Below are 18,170 nucleotides of genomic sequence, written 5' to 3'. Positions count from 1 at the left end.
GCACAAATGCCACCGCCGACAATCCACGGATCCACCGCTCCGGTCCCTATTCCAGACCATATCTCAAACGGACCCTTAAATCAGGGTCTATTCAAACTCTTGTCACCCAGTCCCTGGCCCCGCCCTACGATCGTCTCGATGGAAAAGTCTAGATACATGCATACATCCTCCAATCCCTAAGTTCCACAGATAAGCATCTAGTGTCAATCCTACTCTTATCTCCCATCTTTTCCTTTTCTCTTGGCCCATTTTTTTTCACTCAACATCATCATCATCCTTCTTATAGTCCAATCCACGCGCCTTGTCCATGAGCTGTTCTAGCCGAGACCATTCCTACGGCAACCACGTCAGCCAATAGCCACTTTTTACCAATTGTGACAAACCTGTTGCACAATCCCCCGTCCATCTAGCCAGTTCATAATTCCGTCCGGATCATTCGCGGCCGGCCGCTGGCCTCTGGATGAAGCCGGGTCCTTGCGCCGGTGTGCCGTCTTTAGAGTCTCAATCTCGTTTGATACTAGTTCAAACAATTGCCACTGTAACACAATAACACTGTAAATTTATTTCCCCACGCTGAGTTGGATTTTGAGTTGGGCGCACCTCCCAATGAATAAAATCGTGGTAACACTTTACACGAGCACGACAAAACCGACCAAGGTCGAACCTCAAATTGGATTCTTCATTGTCGGAGTCATCCGAGTCCACACTTTCTGAACGGCTCTGTATGGGCTGCCAGCAAGCCATGATCATTCCCGCATATAAACACCCGTGCAAACGCGGCGCACTCACCTCAAAAGTATCACGATTGTAATCATCACCAGCCAAGGATCCCTTGAATGTTGACAGCCGCGTACTGATACGACATGCGCCGCACCCCGACACGGCGAATTTCAGATGGACGATATCCAGTTCAGGATGCCTAGATCGTGCCTGTGAATAGATAATTTTGACAGTAGCTTGTTCACTGACTCACGTATTTAGGGCCTTTTTGAAACCACTTGTCCAAATCGAGGATGTAACCAAGCTATCCCTTAGTCCGTCCATTTTCCTCCTTAGCGCTCGCAATGATAAGCCAAAATACTGATCTAGCAAGACGCTCAGGTGAAATAAGTAATCCAGGCACCAGATGATGGAACGTATAAACCTTACCGTTTTGTTCACATTCTCTGAATTCCCGCCGTTGCTTGGCTTTCAGACACGCTAAATGTACAAATAATTGCATAACCACCTTGAAGTGGTGGGCAAGCGACTGGTGCCCGAGCATCGAATATCCCTCGGGTAAAATGGCCGGCGGGGCCCCATTGTTCGTGTCGTCCTCGATCCAACTGTCATTATCTGACGATCCCGACCCTTGTTCGCTTTCGTCCTCATCGTTGGTCGGGCTCGGTGACTGGAAGCCGCAATCTCTGGCTCATCATCTACTGTCCCGTCTACCCATTCCTGCAACGTTGGTTGGCTTGGCCTTGCTCCAGGGATAAGTTTATACAGCCTCCGTCCACGTGGTCTAATTACAGCCTCATCTTCATCTTCTCCTTCACCGGGCGAATGTTCGGCCGGTGGCGTGTCGTGTCTCAATTTCCGGCCTTTGCATAATTTGAGAAATCTGATCCAGGATACACCAAAAAATCCGATTAACGTACGTTTCAGCCTGGCTAGATTCTCCTCAATTCCATCTTCTTATTATTCCGTGCAGGTGCGTCTCGTAGCCGAGAATCCAGTACAGCTATAAATAGGTTCTTTAAAATAAACCGGAATACCATGCATTCAACTAAACATACCTTGATCGTCTAATCCGTCCATAGGATCGTCGTCGTCGTCTTCTTGACTAGACAAGTTGTCCTGTCCCACGGGCCGCCTACGGATCAGTCGTCTCTTCGGCGCCATGACCTCCTCTTCCTCTGAATCGCTCGCCGAAACAGCCACAGTCTTTCGTTTGACCACACGTCTGGGCGCCACATCTTCGTCTTCATCCTCGCTTCATCTTCGACGCGTAGTTTGACGTTGGACGACGAGCTCGGTTTTCCGGAGCCTGTCTCTTCGTCTTCATCTTCATCACTCATCACAGTCCACGGCAACTTCCTTCGGAGCCGCCCATTTCCTTCAAACCGGACGGCGCCAATGTTCCCATCGCTTGAAGCACTTGCATCCGTAGGCGCCAGTACATCTTCGTCATCCTCGTCAGATTTAGCCTGACAGGTGACGAGTGTGACTTTTTGACGCTAAACTTTGAGGATTTAATAGGTGGTGACAACTGGGTTCGTCGTCGGATGGGCGAAGAACTGGGTCCCGGCTTAGCAGAAGTACGCGTCTCTGTATTTACGGTGCCAGAACGAGACTTGGGCGTGGAGCCAGGCTTAATCTTCTCACTTGACTTGGCAAAATCAGCCAATGTTGTCTGCCGGCCTTTGTGTAGCTCGCGTTTAGCGCCTCTAGTTATGATGGCCGTAGTGCTCTTTACAGTAGATTTGGGTTCATCCGAATCAGTGTCGGTGAGTATGATGATAGGACTCGAGCTGCCTGGCAAGGCTTTAGGTGGCATGTCAGCGCGGTGATCGGCAAGTGCGAACGCGTCCAGGTCCGGGGTAAGCACGTGATATTCAATCGCCCAGCCCTTTAGTCCAGGTTTCTGAGATCCCGCCCCTTGGAGCCTATAATTTATGACTTGCAGTTTGAGCTAACATGTTAATTAACCATGATAAAGGGCATCTCTGTGATAGTCGATACGACCACGGGTTTTGTTTGAATTACGAGGCATTTAACCGAGTTGAAATCAGAGGACTAGATTCCAACCTTGTCGTCCCTAGACTACATGATTTGCAAGTGTATCGTGGATTGTCCACAGCCTCAAGGTAAATGAAACTATGGGGTTTACGACAGGTGTCCGGATAGTGGTTTTCTGGGGTAGTTAGACGGGGCCAAGCGGTGCATGGATTTGGCATTACATGTCACTAGAATCTCCGGCATCTACGGTGGAGATGGCTAACGGAGATATAAATATACCGAAATAGAAGATATATAATTACATGCTGTTGCAAGCATAATCCATGCCTAGTCAAAAGCCGAGGTACCTTCGAGAAGTGGAGGAAGCGCGGCACGTTCCGAGGGTGGCCGTGCCATTGAAACCATGTCTTTGCGCAACTCAGTAATCTTCCGTTGAACCTCTTGGTGTTTGAGGATAACGTCTTCAAGCTTCAATTGCTAAGAGTTTCGGGGTAAAATCAACTAGAATACTAAAGACAGAATATAAGCCCACCTTGGAGTCGCATTCCGCGGAGAATCCGCAAATTTGAGGTTTTGCCAGCTACATGCATCTAAATTAGCATCAACAAGGTTCATAAATGGCTGTATTTACCCTTGGTGCCTATCACACCGTTTCTTTCCTGTGCAAAATGACCCTTCATTTTTTTCATAAATAGCAAATAGTTTGGCTTTGGCCTCGTCGCCCTCGCCCTCTTCCAGCGCCCATTGGCCAGTATCATTGAGCCACGTAGCCCAATCCTCATCTTCCATCACGATCCGCGCATCGAATCCACACTTCTCGCCTCCCACCTTCTCGTTCCTTTGCCCGCGCAGTTGAGAAGTCGCAACCTTGCTTTGAGATGTCTGAGGTCTAATTCGAGAGCGGCTCTGCGGGATTTGAGTTGTCCAGACTCCTCGACCAACTTTGCCAGTCTGTCTAAATCCACTTTTTGGCGTCCATCTAAGACTTTGGTTGCCCCCGAGCCTATGTGGTTAATACCGGCCGGAGGTGGATGAGGCGTAGGACCTGGTATATGAACATATACGGCTCCGTCGGGTGGTCGCGCGTCTTTTGCTGCATACCACAGTTGATCTAAGTCGACGCCCCGTGCTCTTAGCGTTTGGAGCCGAGCGGTAGCAGCCTTGATACCACAGATATCGGAGCAGTATTTCGAAGTGGGAGCACGTGCAGGTCGGTTACATCCTTTAACTGCGCACCGGCTTTTATAGGTTGTGTGAATATTATGCTCTGGACAAAAAGTCTCAGAAATGAGTAATGATAGAATATGAGCCACGTACTTGCAACACATAATGGACATACAAATTGATCTATAAGATCAACATCGAATTCTGCCAGATTTACGCAGTTCGGGTGGTACCAGTCATCACATCTGTATATACATCGTAAGATGCATCTATCTGGCCGTAGTTTTGTACTCACCTATCGCACGCAATCATGACCTTGTTTTCGTCGTACCTGGTTTTGCACACACAGTACAGCCGGGTATCCTCCTCTAGTTCCTCTGAGGCTCGGAAACTGAAACCTTGGGCAGAAAATTGACTTCTGGTGCAGGTGTTTCGACTTGCCTGGACTCGGAACGTGATCTTGCCTCCTTATCTTTGATTTTTTAGCCAATTCATTCTTTTTCTTGGTCTTGCTAGTACTCGCAGTTTTTGTCGCGGCGGCCAATGCAGAAGCGGCGGATTTGTTTACCCCCACTCCGTTGCCTTGGATTTGGATGCGCCTGACTTTGAGCCCGTGTTACTGGCGGTGCCACTCGAAGGACGAGGTTGGGGTGTCCCCCCTGTACTGTTCGAAGCAGATGTCTTGGGTGCTGATCTGTTCTTGCTCTACCATGTATGAACTTGTGAAAGTGAAAGTGCTCCTAGGGAAACTCACTCTTGACGCCGCTGGTTTCTTCTCTGCCTCTGCCTCTAGTTCTTCCCACACTGCTTCCATAGTTCCGGCTAAAGCTTTAGCTTCCCTCGACTTGGAGGACGGGACTAGTAACCGCCCACTCGAGGTATACTTGACTTTCTCCTTTGAAGCGTCTTTAGGTGCTTTTGTTCGACCTGGTGGATTTGTTCGTTAACAATTTCCATTGAATCTACATCCATGCCTTCATCTTCGTATTCACTCTTCATGTCGATTTGGCTCGCCGTCTCGCTACCTGCGTATTGGTTCCATAACCACGTTGCTGGATCATCTTCGTCTTGTGTTGTATCACCACCTCCTTCCGGCCTGAAGTCCTCCTCAAACATGTCTTCTTCGAGTTCACGAGCGACGTCTTCGTAGCTCCCAGTATTTCCCGTAGGCTGGTGTTTGGTGGAATCGAGTTCAACAGACGCGTCTCCCATAATTGTTTCTAGAATATCATCTCCATGGTCGCTATCCATTTTCGAATTTATTATTTTTTGCCTGGGTTTGGGTTTAGTTAGGTTGCCAATATTACTTGAGACAAAATCAAAGACCAATAGTGATCGTTGAGCGGAGGTGGGTGAAGTTGTGGCTAGGAAATTGGCAATAGACACCGTTACGATACATACTTGGCAAACTCAGTTTTTTTATACGGGTACAGCCTACACTCTGCAAAATCCGCCGGAGTTCGTGAGCCCGAAATACTCGGGAAGCTTAAGCGAGACGCTCATTTTAAGCTCGTTTATGCTTCTCGAGCATTTCGGGCTCGCGAGCTCCGATGGATTTTGCAGAGTACATCAGCGGTCGATATGTAGCATACAGAAAATCTACTGAGGGAGCTATTTTAACTTATTATAACTCAGAGCAGTGCATAGCTTCCCTTTGACTCTTCTTCGATCACTGTCTCTTCAAAAACTTTGATACAACTCAGCAAAAAAACTAAAAGTGTCATTAGCAATAACTAGGTGTAATGTAATAGGGGGAGGGGGATATCATAGTGTCATGGTGTGATGAGGGATCATAATATGCCATGACACCATGATCTTTCTCCCTTGTTTTATGACACCTTTGGTTTTTGCAGAGAAAGCATCGTCATACCAATGGAAACTTTCAATACCATAAGTGCAATAGAGCCCGTGGTTATCCCATGTAGCTTGATGCCGCACCCATCCATACTATATCCAGAACAATAACTAATAATTATACCACCCAGCTATTGGTACCTCGGAAAGGTACAGGAGTTCATTTCTCCCACGGGCAGTTGCTTCTCCAGCATCCAGTCAACGAGTAGCCTTACTCCCTAGGCGCTCTACAGGCTTGCTAATTAGCTGTACTCTTTATGATTATCTCTTCTACCCCTTCCCCATCCACAGCCGGCATCGTATACTTGAGCTTGATCATTCTTCTGGTCCGAGACACTAGCCGGGGGAGGGCCTCCAAGTATGCGGTTGCAGCGCCTCACCAGCCTCCGAGGTATGTCACCGAGCTTTTGGTTCGGATGTCAGAGCGTGAACATCATTCCCGCCTCTCCGTTGATCGAGACCGCGGTACCTGAGTATGTTGAAGAGGTGTCTCGACCCCATCTATGCGGTGGTCGCAAGTCATAAGGCTCCTTAGCGTAGGATATGGCCTTGATCTGGGCCCAGTGTCGGATCCCTTCGAAGGTGAGTGCGTATGCCAAGAGGTATCTAGCAGTTCGCATTTGTGTTGGTATACTCGTTGCCATTGTCATTGTAGTGATGACGAAGTGGAGAGTTTAGCTTAGGGACATGATGGGTTCCAAACACAGACAGAGCGCATAGTCGACCCGGGTTAACTCATACTGGCACAAACCAATGTCTACATTGGATATAAATTCTATTCTACAACATGCCATTCGAGGGCTCTTGAGTAATAGATAATACCGGAAATGTGACATCTGCGTTACCAACTCTGAATTATGGCAGCTAGTTGTTGTACAAGCCAGGGCTCGAGAGTAGGAGAGTCATGAAACATAGGCTATACCTTATAGTATTCACTCGACCACGCACCGGGACTCGAGAGCGCTAGGTAGTGCTATGTACCAATACCCGGGAAGACCTAAACCGCCTTTCCTTTCCCTTTATCTACCTTTGGTAAATCAGCCTCAACATCGTTATCGACGCCATTCTCCGAGGCCTGCTGTTCCTTTTCAATCGAGTTGATTGTGGATGACGCGAACTTTTGCTGCACTTCCCGGTAGTGCTCGAGCTCGCTCGCACTAACGCTGGGTACCAACTCGCTCAATGCCCGCTCAAAGTCGTCCTGGTTGACCAGTACATCTATTTCGGCTGCGGTCGCCAGTTCCGCGAGGTAATATTGAGCCGTCATGGGGTACGAGTGTTCGGGAAGTGGAGGTGCCGCATTGATTTCAGCTTTCGAAGGTACGGACGTCAGGATACAGCCTCAATCGACGAGCGCGTCCAGACTTACCGACTCGTCGCTCAATCTCTTCCGCTTTACGGGCCATCGCCTTCAGCATTGCATCCGAACACAATGCATAGAAGTCTGCTCCTGTATAATTGAACGGGCACCGTTCAGCAACGGCCGCAAGCTCCAGACCGGGGTCGAGCTTGAACTTTCGGGTCAACGCCTGTAGGATTCGAAGCTGATCTCCGTGCGTCTTGCTGACCCCGAGGTAGAGCATTCGATCAAATCTGGGGTTTACTTTGTCATTGGGTGATCCAGGAACAGTATGTTCAATGAGTGCATTTTGCTTACTTACCGGCCAGGTCTCAGTAGAGCAGGGTCCAGCAGGTCCGGCCGGTTTGTTGCTCCGATCACGAATACTTCGCCACCGCCCCCACCGGTACCCATCCCGTCGAGCTCTGCCAGAATTTGGCTGACTATCCGATCCATCACACCACCCGAGTCTCCTGCTTGGCCTCTGCGAGGAGCGATGCTGTCCAGCTCATCGAAGAATACCACACACGGTCTTGCATCTCGAGCTCGTTGGAACACTCGTCGCACGTTGGCTTCAGACTCTCCGATATACATGTTGAGCAGCTCGGGGCCTTTGACAGAGAGAAAGTTGAGTGCACATGAAGTCGCAACTGCTTTTGCCAAGAGAGTTTTGCCAGTTCCTGGTGGTCCGTAGAGCAAGATACCTAGTGTGCGAAGCTCTCAATCACAAGCAAGAAATTCGGAGTGAGAAGCCTTACCGCTCCGCTTTTTCATCCCGTCCGCAAAAAGCTCTGGGTGCTCTAGCGGGAGCTGAATCGTATCCAGAATCTCGCCCTTTACATGCGCGAGTCCACCCACATCATCCCATGATACGTTTGGAATTTTGGGTGCACCAATGCTCTCGGAGTATGCTGCTCTCGCACCGTCCAGCGCCAACTCGAAGTCCCGTGCTGTGACTGGTATAGTCGCAAGCGCCAAGTCGCGTGCCGTTGGAACGGGGATATCAGACTTAGACTCGGACTTCAAGTTTGAGCTACGGTTTTACGCATTAGAGGGTGCTTCCTAAAAGTGAGAACGAGTACTCACAGCTCTTTGAGCACCCGTTTCAGTGCTTGGTCCCTTGCCCCCCTTACAAGATGTACCAAATCTCCAGCGTGCAGAGCGGCGGTCTCCCGAGCCACAGCACCTAATTCTACATCGGCTCCTAGGGGTAACTTTTGGCTGGCTACTACCGTGTTCAAATCCTCAATCTCCGGCGCTCGTCTGGAGCCTGATTCCATTAAATAAACTCAAACAGCCAAGTTCCTATCTCTGAGCTCACCTCGAGGACGATCTCATGCCTGAAACAAGCCATCACTCCCACAGGAATCGCATCCGGTTCAGCAGTAGTTGCTACAACCGCAACTGGATACCCGGTTGACCCCCATGCTGCACCTAGTTCACGAATACATTCGGCTAAAACAGCTGCCATCGCCGGTTCTGGCAAGAGGATACACATAAGACCGAACGTTAAAGTATCAACAAGCCCTTACCTTTTCCTCCTTGGCCGGGTCTCACCAGGGCCTCGATATGCCTAATTAAGAATACACACGGTGCACATAGCGCGGCCTGTTCAAAACGAGCTCGCACGGCACCTTCAGTCTTGGCTTCTGTGTCGGAAATGAGTGTATATGCGTTTATCTACAAACGTCAGGATCCAGTTAATATGAGCCAATGGACATGAAATACCTCCCAAACGCCGACTCCAATCTTTTCCGCGGACCTCCTAATACTTCGCGCCTTGCCTGAGCCCCTGGCCCCTCGGACCAGTGCAGATAGCGCGATACCGTAATGGGCGGCGTTGGGTAAAAGCGTTGCCCGTAACAAAGGGGTCAGGACTGGTGGAACAATATCAGGACTAAACTCGGCCATCTGTCCCTGGGCGTACCGTTTTCAAGGTCTCCATTCTCGTCGTCGTCTTCATACGGTGTCATGCACGGAACGAGCCCATGTTCGACCCCGATCATCGAAACCCGCGTAGAGTTTGGATTGATCAAGCACCCGAGTTCACCAAATGCGATCGCGGTAGTTGTCCGATCATGAGATGAGTTGTTATCGCTGGGGTGGTTGGAAGAATCATTTGTGAGGGGTGTGGGGGTGTACTCGATGTTCACGACTTTGAGAAACACCGGCGTTGACTCGCCTGCGCCTTCTTCTGCATTACTCGATCTAACCAATGAGGCTTCTATATCCAACTCGACCGACGAGACAGCCTTCTCCACGTTTCCTGGTGCTTCTTCCTCTTCGGTATCGTACTCCTCTAGGTCAGGCTCCGAACCATCGATGTGAATCGCAATCAGGTCGTTTAGCTTTAACAGTAGCGGCGAGTGCTTGTTTTGGTCGTTAGCCACACCCTGCAATGTCTCCCTCAGGGCCTTGACGACCCTGTCTGCCAGCCGTTTGTCATTCGCTGATTTCGAAGCGACCCGTGCGAGAGTTATGCTACGTGCCAGGGGGAGGGGTAGTGATGTGGATGAGTGCGAGGCAGGTCGGAGGAAGAGTTCGTTGGAGGGTGATTTGCTCGAGGCGATAGAATTAGACGTATAAGCTGGGGATATTGTGTTGAAAAGTAGAACAGGTGATGCTTGAATTCTGTAGCCTTGAGTCAATTGATAGGAACGATGTCAGTGTTCCAAACGTACGTTGAGCGAGTTGTCTCGTCCTTGGCATACACCCGCACAAGTCTTGCACGGTCGGCATGCGATTCTCCAGGACTAAGTACGGCCTGAAAACGGTTTCGGATAAAAATGAATATATCGCGCGATAAAGTATTGTCCTACCCAATCACCAGAGAGTATACCAAGTTTCGCCAAGTCATGCGTACTGACGCTTACACTTTGTTCGTCAATCCCACGGGTTGGTACTGGAGTCAGAGGTAGGTGGGAGTGCACAACTGGGTCCCATCCTCTCAGGAAGTCTTCATTTATCTCGAGTGCATCAGACTCTGATGTGGGAACTGACTCTGATACATCCGAGGCGGAGGCACACTGCGAATCGGACTCTGAGTGGGTTGTGGGAACAAGAACAAACTGTGTGTAGTCTCGAACAGCTATTCCTTGTAGAACGGGCTCAGTGGCCAGGACGGATAGCTCGCCCTCCTTGAGGATGTGCTCGTAGTACGTGTCTGGTGATAGGGTATAAGCGTGTGAAGAGACGAACACAGTAGAAAGGGGGACAGGTGTTGTAGAAACGATATCGACGTTGGTATTGGGAGTATTGAATGGAATCAGACAACTTCCTGTCTATACTTGGAATGAGTAGAACCAATATACTGACAACCAAGTACTGACCCCAAGGTCCTCGCTCATCTTTGCCCATTCGACTCTTCCCAACACAACCACCGAGTTTTGTTCCTTTTTCCCATCGAACAGTTGCTCCCATATGTCCTTCGAGAGTTCAACATTTACCTCGCTCAGGCCCAAGACGTGTGCGCGCATGGTGGTCGAGCCGGCCCGAACACAAAGAGAGCCGATTTGAAGAATTCACAGAGGTCTGTGGATAATCAAATCGACCCTATATGCCTGAAGCTTGCGATAGATGAACTAATCAGATACTAATAGTGAAGGCTACCTAGAGGCAAGTCCCAGAGAGAAGCCTATAGTCAGTTATTATAATGATTTATACCAGTCTAATTCTGCAGATGTGGAATTTCCAGTGTCACGTGCCTAAGCTAAACGTGCCAGGAAGGATATAAATGCATCCATCTGTCCTCATATCATTGTTGGGAGTTGGCGCTGTAAGATGGCTCCGTTAGAGCAAAATACAATTCGAACCGAATGGCGCTGAGTAGTAATAAATTCAAGAACTACAATTACCATATATTTGATGGAATTTAACTGATGACCATCGCATATAAGCTTAAATTTCTTCTTCGCATACCATATAAAATAGTAACCAATAATGATACCATCCAGTTGGTCGTACCTCGACGTTAAGGCACACGGTTCGATTTTTTCACGAGCAGTTACTTCTGCAACTATTAGTTAGCCGCTTGATCGCATTATCGGAGGGGCGATCGACAGGGTCCCCATCTTCCTTGACGAACATGCTACATGCGCTCTGGGCGAGATTCCTAATGATGCGCACGCATACAGCGGTGCCCGCTTGACTGTTTTGCCATTGGTGAATAGTTTCAGTCAAAAATAGCGCCTACATACGTACGAGTCAACCGACCGCAGCCACTCCGTACGTCGGTATCTGAAACCCATCACGCGCCTAAGCTAAACTCTCCCCACTTCAACGGCAACGAGTATGCCGGCACATCGACTATGAGCCACTAGACACTTCTGGGCATACATACTTACTTTTGAAGAGATTCGACACCAAGTCAATATCAGGGGTATATCCTACTCCACTGTGTTCCCCCAAGGTGCGGATTATCCGCACCTTTTGGGTTCACGGTGCTCCGGGGGGGGGGGCACATGACTTGCAGACTACCGTACGGGTGGCGTCGAAACACCTCTTCAGCATACTCAGAGAGGCTGAGTTACGAATAGCTGGATACTATCATTATTGGTTACTATTTTACATTGTACATATGGCTATATTGCGCTCATGTTATCAAAACCATGAGTGGTCAAGCTATGGCTAGAAGCCACCATCCAGCGGCGGGCTGGAGGTACAGAAGGAGAGTGGCTACAAGAAAATATAGATTTATGTCGTGTGGTAGGCAAGATAAGCGATGTGCTACGTTCTCTGATTTTCAGCTCAGGTTTACAGGTCAAACTATGTGTTTTAGTTTCGGTCTACTGACAACAGAGTATAGGCAACATAGGCTGCCTTTCTTCCAACACGCACATTATTGGCGCAAGCTGGTCCGGCTACAAGGCGTACCAAGACAGATATACGTGGTGCAGCCCTCTGGCCCTACGTTCGAGAATAGGATACTAGATTAAATTAACTGGCCCCGAGCAAGGCGCGCTCAAGGTATCTTGATGGTGTTGCACACTTGAGTTGACACGCTGAAACAAACGCATAAAATGACTATCAAACGAACCGACTTTCGTCTCGGCTAAACTACGTTTGGCAAAAGAACAAAAAAAAAAAATTGGATCTAAACAACAGCGTTTGATGGTAAATCTCCCTGGTCGTCCTGTATGGGAATGTGCTAATCATGATTGGTTTAATAACTCGGCGCTTTGAGGGTCTCCTAGAGATCTTGCAGTCGCCCGAACTAGTGCAAGAAGAACTTGGTCGCGAGCCTTGTGTCCAAGTGTAAATCCATCGGACCATGCGATATCATACAGCCTCGCTTCACAACAGCAAAAGACCACCACGGTTCTGCTTTAGCAACGACAATGGCCGACTTTTGCTGAGCGTACGATACAAAGAAGCGTGGAAGTTTTTGCAGACATCGTTATGCCCATTTCCTAGTATCTAGGCCAAGAAGCTCCAAGCTGGGCTTTTCAAGTCAGGAGAACCATCGGCCTCGATCAGCCTTAAAGGCGCAGCCCCAAACTCCACCAATAAAGGAAGTTGTACAACCTATCTAACAGTCTTGAACACAAACGCCTCCTCCAGACGGTTGGAGTTGATGCCATAGGATCACATTAATGCCAGGTCAATCTTCGCCAGTCTGAGACACCACCCAAGACGGCTGTCTCCAGGAATATATTCTGACGCAGGTATCCCAGAAGTAATCTGTGTTTCCGGTTTGTCCACAGTGTCGAGCTTGGTCTTGTTCTACAATAACTTCATGCTTGTGAACGGACCTTCCAGTCAGGTTTCGGAAGTTCTTAGTATAATGCCTCTTTCAGGAGCATAATCAAGTTGATGGACGGTGATATCAGACAAGCATACTTGGGTACAAAAATGGTCCAGCAGTTAACTCCAAACAACACACCATGACGATTCGTCGTTGGATGAACTGGAGTCGGATCGGAGAGCAAGCTAAAGCAGGTTCTATACATGTTCAGGGATTAACCCATGCGAATCGGCAGCCAAGCAGAAAAGAGTGATAAGCATGAGCGCCTTATGATTCAATATCAAGACTGTTTCATACCTGATTGTATACTGTGCTAACGAGAGTGTTAGTAGTAGCTTGGGGGACGTTGAGCGAGGCAGAGGTGCTGAGACGGTTTATACGCCGGAGAGACAGGGGGAGCGGATCGGATGACGGACACAAGTCATAGGGGTCAGCATAGTGATACCTAGAAGGTGCTGCAGCACCAAGTGTTAGTTGTAATATTCCAAGAGTAGCCAACATGATCAGAGAGAAACTCGACAGTGTATTGGGATAACATACTGAGGTAGTATGACTTGAAGAGGGCTGAAACTTTTCATTCTTATAAAGCGCCGAACTATATTTACGCCTATCGTTACCCATAATGCCGCTACGCTAACGCATACAAAACTGTAAGTTTGCAGAATATCATAGGTAAATGGATAGATAACCCTTCGGGACCACAAGTGCTCGTTATATGCAAACGGTCACTGGGCGCTTTTAGTTGAATGAGATTGATGGACCTGAGCCCATTGGAAAATTTCCTCTCCGATGGTACACATTTATTTCAAAAGTGGTGTAAACTGGACGGAAAGGGAAGCTCTGAATAAAATGCCTCTATCGAGATCAATACTCCCTCTCTCAAGAGCTCTATCCTCATACTGCAACTCAACCATCGAGTCATAAATGCGTCCAAGGAAGTGGTCCATGGGGGTCTAGAAGCATCACGTGCTATACCCTCACGATTGTCTCCTTCCCTTGAGGGTCGGTAGCACCTTGTAGACTCATTCCGTTGACCATGATGAAACGCAAGCGCGACGCACCCAAGCCCTTGACCGGCCTCGAGAGCGCAGCGATGGACATAGTGGTGGAACAAGACGGATCGAGCACGCCAACTGAAGACCCCGCGGCGGCGGAATGGACTGCGTTTGCCCAGGACTACTACGAGTGTGAGTCGAGGGGGAACTGTTCTGAGCGATGAAGACGAGGGGTGCTAACAGATGATGACAGTGGTGGAACAGCTGCCACTCTCGATCCACCGGTCCTACTCGTTGATGCGAGAGTTGGACGACCTTGCCCAGGGTACGTCTCCACGAGTATACCAGCTACGAGTGTACTTGCATCAGCGGATCATTGGCTAACTCGGACTGCAAACTAGACAACACGGCCCGTATCCTGCCTGCCACACGGGCGTACATTGCGCTGCGAGACTCGCTGGGTGCAAAGCCGAGAGGACATCGGCGGGCGCCGTCTGGGCTAGACTTGCTTGCCCATGTTTCGGCCGTGGTCGAGCCGCCTACTGTGTCGACCCCACCACCCAACCTGACCAACGGCGCTGGGGTAACGCACGGACCAATCACCAACGGCCAAGTGAATGGACATGTAGAGAGCGACAGGCGAACAGAGGTCGAGAATGGAGCGAGTGTGCCCACGTCGGCTGTAGATCCAACACCGACCTCGCCAGCACTCGGATCTACGAACCCTCTTCCCACCGACACTCGCCACATCATAGACTCCAAGTTGCCTGCCAACACCGAACAGCCCGGTTCGAGCTCGGTGTGCAACAATCCATCATCGGACAACTTTCCACACGATACTCGCAAATTGCTCACTCTCATCGCCACACTTGCCTCGGACGCTGTTCGTGCATCGTCCGAGAAACTAGGAATTGCAAACGCAGTATACCACTCTGTGCGTTTCCGTTCAACTGTTAAACTCATGTATTTGGGCTGATGGCTGCGCATAGGTCGACAACCACCTCACTGCCCTCAACGCCCTCATTACTCAGCACAAGTCCACGCTCCCCCATCCCCCACGCCGACCCCTCCCGTCGAATCACCCGCACCTATCCAGCTTGTTTCCTCGCCCTCCATCAAACTCCGTCCTCGTCGCCTCAGCACACAGGCCAAGCACCAGGAAGAGGGTGATGGTCCAGAGGACGATCAACAAGGCACCATCCCTCCGTTGAAAATAACCCGCACGCCAACCACAATTCGCATCCGGAACAAGTCCAAGGGAAAGGACGAGTCCAGACAGCGTGGTGTCTCCATCTCTGGGAGTACATCTAATCACAACTCGAATGCCAAAACTGCTGGGTCAAACAAAACACCCAAGGTTCCTCCCCCAACCCCCAGGAAATCCACCGGGGCTGGGGCAGTAAACGGCAAACCGCCCGGAAACAAGAATAACAGCAAGAAGACTGCGACGGACGAGATATACTGTTTCTGTGGCGAGGGCTCATTTGGAGAGATGATTGCATGCGATGCAGATGGCTGCGAGCGAGAATGGGCAAGTCCAACCCTAATTACGTTTTATGAATCCTATATGCTAATCCATTATTTTCCCAACAGTTCCATTTGCCCTGCGTAGGTCTCAAAGTCGTTCCAGAGGAAAACGAAGAGTGGTTCTGCGCCGATTGTAAAAAGGCCGGTACTACCACGGTCCCGGTTGCCAAGAAACGGCGACGACGATGAGCGTTGTCTCTTTACTGCCTCGTTCTTTCTTTCGGTCTTTTTGGTATACTATGGCTGCGATCCCCGTCATTCTTTTCGTTTCCTTTTGATTCGGAGCTGTATATCTATCCTTCCATTCCCCTCTTGTTTTCTTCCGTTCTTTCGGGACCTTGTACCCCTGCTGTGAGAATATAATTATCAAAATGCAGATGGTATATCTTGAACCCAGACGGAACAACAAAACTACAAACCCCCCTCCCCTACCAAAACGCAAATACAAAGCTCGGAGGCACAATAAATTTAGGAAGCCTGCTGTCCAGCAGTTCTCAGACTCAGTCGTTTCGTCAGGTTATCAATATAATGTTCTGAAAAAAAAACGTTAGGTAAGGAAACATGAGGTAAGGACAGCGAGTAAATGTAAGCATACCGGTTCGGTCACGGAATGTCGAGTACGTGGTGATCATTTCGTTCAATAGTCTTTCTTCTTCGGCAACGTATCCGATAATCTATTGACCTGTTTAGCTTTTGTGTTTTGACTTGCTAGTGGTAAACCCACCTGCGCTTCGACCTCTGCAACCATTCTCCTTACTTCCTCTGCCTTTTCGCTCGTCGCGCTTCGTTCTGATGGCCGCGACCATTGAATAAAGAAATTAAATAAGAATGAGGGCAAGTACCTTTCAGTCCCTGGTCATAGGCCTCTCGAAGTTGTTGGGCCGTCGCCTCGGCCTGGACCCGCGATTCTTCACCATGTCGCTGGGCACGAGTGTATTTCTCCGTTGTATGCTCCAGTTGACGAGAAAGATGCTAGAGTGTGTATTTCGTTAGGAAGCAAGCTCGACAAATAAAGGGCACGAGAAATCCTTGGAGTGCGCAAGTAAAGGGATAGGGACCTACGTCTCGTTTGGTGCTCATTTCTCGATGTCAATCACCCGCTTGTTCAAATCCAACTCGATCTCTCGCAGCGCCTTGTCCGCTTCTGTCCACCTGGCCCGTTCGGCTACAACGGTCTTGCTAACCTCGGTAGCAAGCGCCACGTCCTATCCTCTCATCAATACGACACCTTCAATGACACGACATTCGACCCAACCACTCACAGTCTCGACACTTCCCAGCCAATCCAATCTCGTCTTTAGGTCCCTCGACTTGGCTTCCTCCGTCGCGACCAACTGACGAATATTGTTCAGCGACTCGGTCGCTTCCCGGATATTCTTTTGGAACAACTCGGGGTCGTCGACCAGTCTCGCGCGCAATTCATCGTTGCGTTCGGATTTGGCAATAATCATTTCGTTTAGTTTTTGCTAAAGTTATAATTAAGAAATAGGCCGAATGCAAAAGTTGGTGGAGAAAAAGGGGGGAGGGGGACGTACCACCCGCTGAACCAACGCAAGCTGTTCCTTCTTCAATGCAGTCCTAGCTTCATTTGCTTTCTGGTACCCCTTCTGCAACCCAGGAAGCTCATTCTTGACCTCCAGTATCCTATCCCTCAGCTGGTCCACCTCGGGCTGCTCACTGGCCCTCTCATCCCTACCAACACATCCACCTTGATCAACAGGCGACAAAGCCAGAAGAAAATACGCAACCTCCAACTCACTTGTACTCTTCAACCGACCCTCGGCCTGAGCCCTTTCCCATTTCGCCCGCTCCCGTCTTTCAAAACTCTGTTCACTGGTCGTCTTGAGATCGGTACTTCAGGCATTTGGGATTGTCTAAACTTGACGAGGTTGATCAGGCCAGAGATGATGCGGATTGTGCGGCGCGGTTCGGGGCGGGTGAGGTCTTGGAAAGTGAGCGATACGTTGGCTATTTCCGCCATTCGGGTACTGTTCCAGCCAAGGCGTTAGTTGAAGGTAGCCACGGAGAAAAGAGCGACGAACAGGTGGTGGTATAGGATGTGGAAGTAGAATATATCGCCGTATAGCTCCTGCGTAACCGTCAACTCGCCATATCCACTATCAATTACAATACTGACCTGGTTCTCCTGGTGCTCCAGCATCCTCAGCTTCGTATTTTCCTGATCCTCGGTCGAAATATTCTTGTACAGCTCGATCAACACCGTATACACCATTTCTACCGTCTGCGGTGTTGGCTTGGCAAGTTCCTCTACGGAAATAGACACATCGTAGCTTGCGATCCATTCGGAGATATCTTGCGGCGAGAGAATCACAAAGGAAAAGTTGCTTCCGGGTTGGTCGTATGGGTCACCAGACATGATTGTCGTTGTTGTTAATTGGATGTAAGCGCTGCTGGATTGACGCGCATCCAGGGTCACGCTCACGTGATAGGCCATGTCGATCATCGCCGATTTGACCCCAGTAACTTGACGGTGTCTGAATCCTACAACGACATGTAAACCAGTAGTCTGTTCGTTGGAATTCGTGCAAGATCAAAAATATCTCAGTGGGCTTTCAGGCTACGCCACCTAATGGGTGACCCTGCTCGCAAGCCAACCCATGAGAACCACGACGGTTGAAATTTAACTCACTACATATCCTAGGTATGTGTTTCACCTGTTCGTTCAGCTGAGTAAGTTGACTTGGAGCAATCTGGGCTCACATATTACCTCTAATCACCTCTGGATTGTGCGTTCCACCACCTAGCCAATTTCGATTAATTACGAATGAGTGTTTGATGGACCCAAACACTCATTTAAAATTGATCG

General features: G+C 49.4%; 4 protein-coding genes across 4 annotated transcripts; 1 reads left to right on the top strand and 3 right to left on the bottom strand.

The window, feature by feature from the left end:
* Positions 1–255: 255 nt before the first annotated feature.
* Positions 256–5,136, bottom strand: RhiXN_02305 (alpha-1,3-glucan synthase; the record flags this gene model as incomplete). Its single annotated transcript, XM_043322124.1, has 19 exons — positions 256–333; positions 384–536; positions 601–729; positions 790–919; positions 974–1,085; positions 1,150–1,390; positions 1,448–1,462; positions 1,513–1,583; positions 1,779–1,855; positions 1,918–2,189; positions 2,321–2,648; positions 3,254–3,301; positions 3,353–3,559; positions 3,589–3,988; positions 4,039–4,130; positions 4,181–4,276; positions 4,454–4,590; positions 4,640–4,780; positions 4,834–5,136. The coding sequence occupies 19 exons, from the start codon at positions 5,134–5,136 to the stop codon at positions 256–258; spliced, it is 3,030 nt and encodes a 1,009-aa protein (XP_043187947.1).
* Positions 5,137–6,736: 1,600 nt separating this feature from the next.
* RhiXN_02304 (AAA family ATPase) lies at positions 6,737–10,554 on the bottom strand (the record flags this gene model as incomplete). Its single annotated transcript, XM_043322123.1, has 12 exons — positions 6,737–7,050; positions 7,109–7,332; positions 7,401–7,782; positions 7,837–8,111; positions 8,165–8,328; positions 8,400–8,557; positions 8,611–8,758; positions 8,807–8,955; positions 9,006–9,709; positions 9,760–9,842; positions 9,898–10,359; positions 10,408–10,554. The coding sequence occupies 12 exons, from the start codon at positions 10,552–10,554 to the stop codon at positions 6,737–6,739; spliced, it is 3,210 nt and encodes a 1,069-aa protein (XP_043187946.1).
* A 3,303-nt stretch (positions 10,555–13,857) lies between these two features.
* Positions 13,858–15,532, top strand: RhiXN_02303 (transcriptional regulatory protein PHO23; the record flags this gene model as incomplete). The annotated part of the gene is made up of 5 exons (XM_043322122.1): positions 13,858–14,008; positions 14,070–14,141; positions 14,218–14,760; positions 14,806–15,351; positions 15,429–15,532. The coding sequence occupies 5 exons, from the start codon at positions 13,858–13,860 to the stop codon at positions 15,530–15,532; spliced, it is 1,416 nt and encodes a 471-aa protein (XP_043187945.1).
* Positions 15,533–15,811: 279 nt separating this feature from the next.
* Positions 15,812–17,720, bottom strand: RhiXN_02302 (kinetochore protein NUF2; the record flags this gene model as incomplete). Its single annotated transcript, XM_043322121.1, has 10 exons — positions 15,812–15,876; positions 15,939–16,017; positions 16,068–16,132; positions 16,186–16,315; positions 16,441–16,548; positions 16,606–16,809; positions 16,879–17,176; positions 17,224–17,331; positions 17,386–17,432; positions 17,481–17,720. The coding sequence occupies 10 exons, from the start codon at positions 17,718–17,720 to the stop codon at positions 15,812–15,814; spliced, it is 1,344 nt and encodes a 447-aa protein (XP_043187944.1).
* Positions 17,721–18,170: the final 450 nt, after the last annotated feature.

Source organism: Rhizoctonia solani, chromosome 16 (genome assembly GCF_016906535.1).
Source record: "Rhizoctonia solani chromosome 16, complete sequence".
Taxonomy (NCBI): Eukaryota; Fungi; Basidiomycota; class Agaricomycetes; order Cantharellales; family Ceratobasidiaceae; genus Rhizoctonia; species Rhizoctonia solani.
Note: the sequence above shows the minus strand (reverse complement) of the source record. Positions and strands in the feature narration are given on the sequence as shown.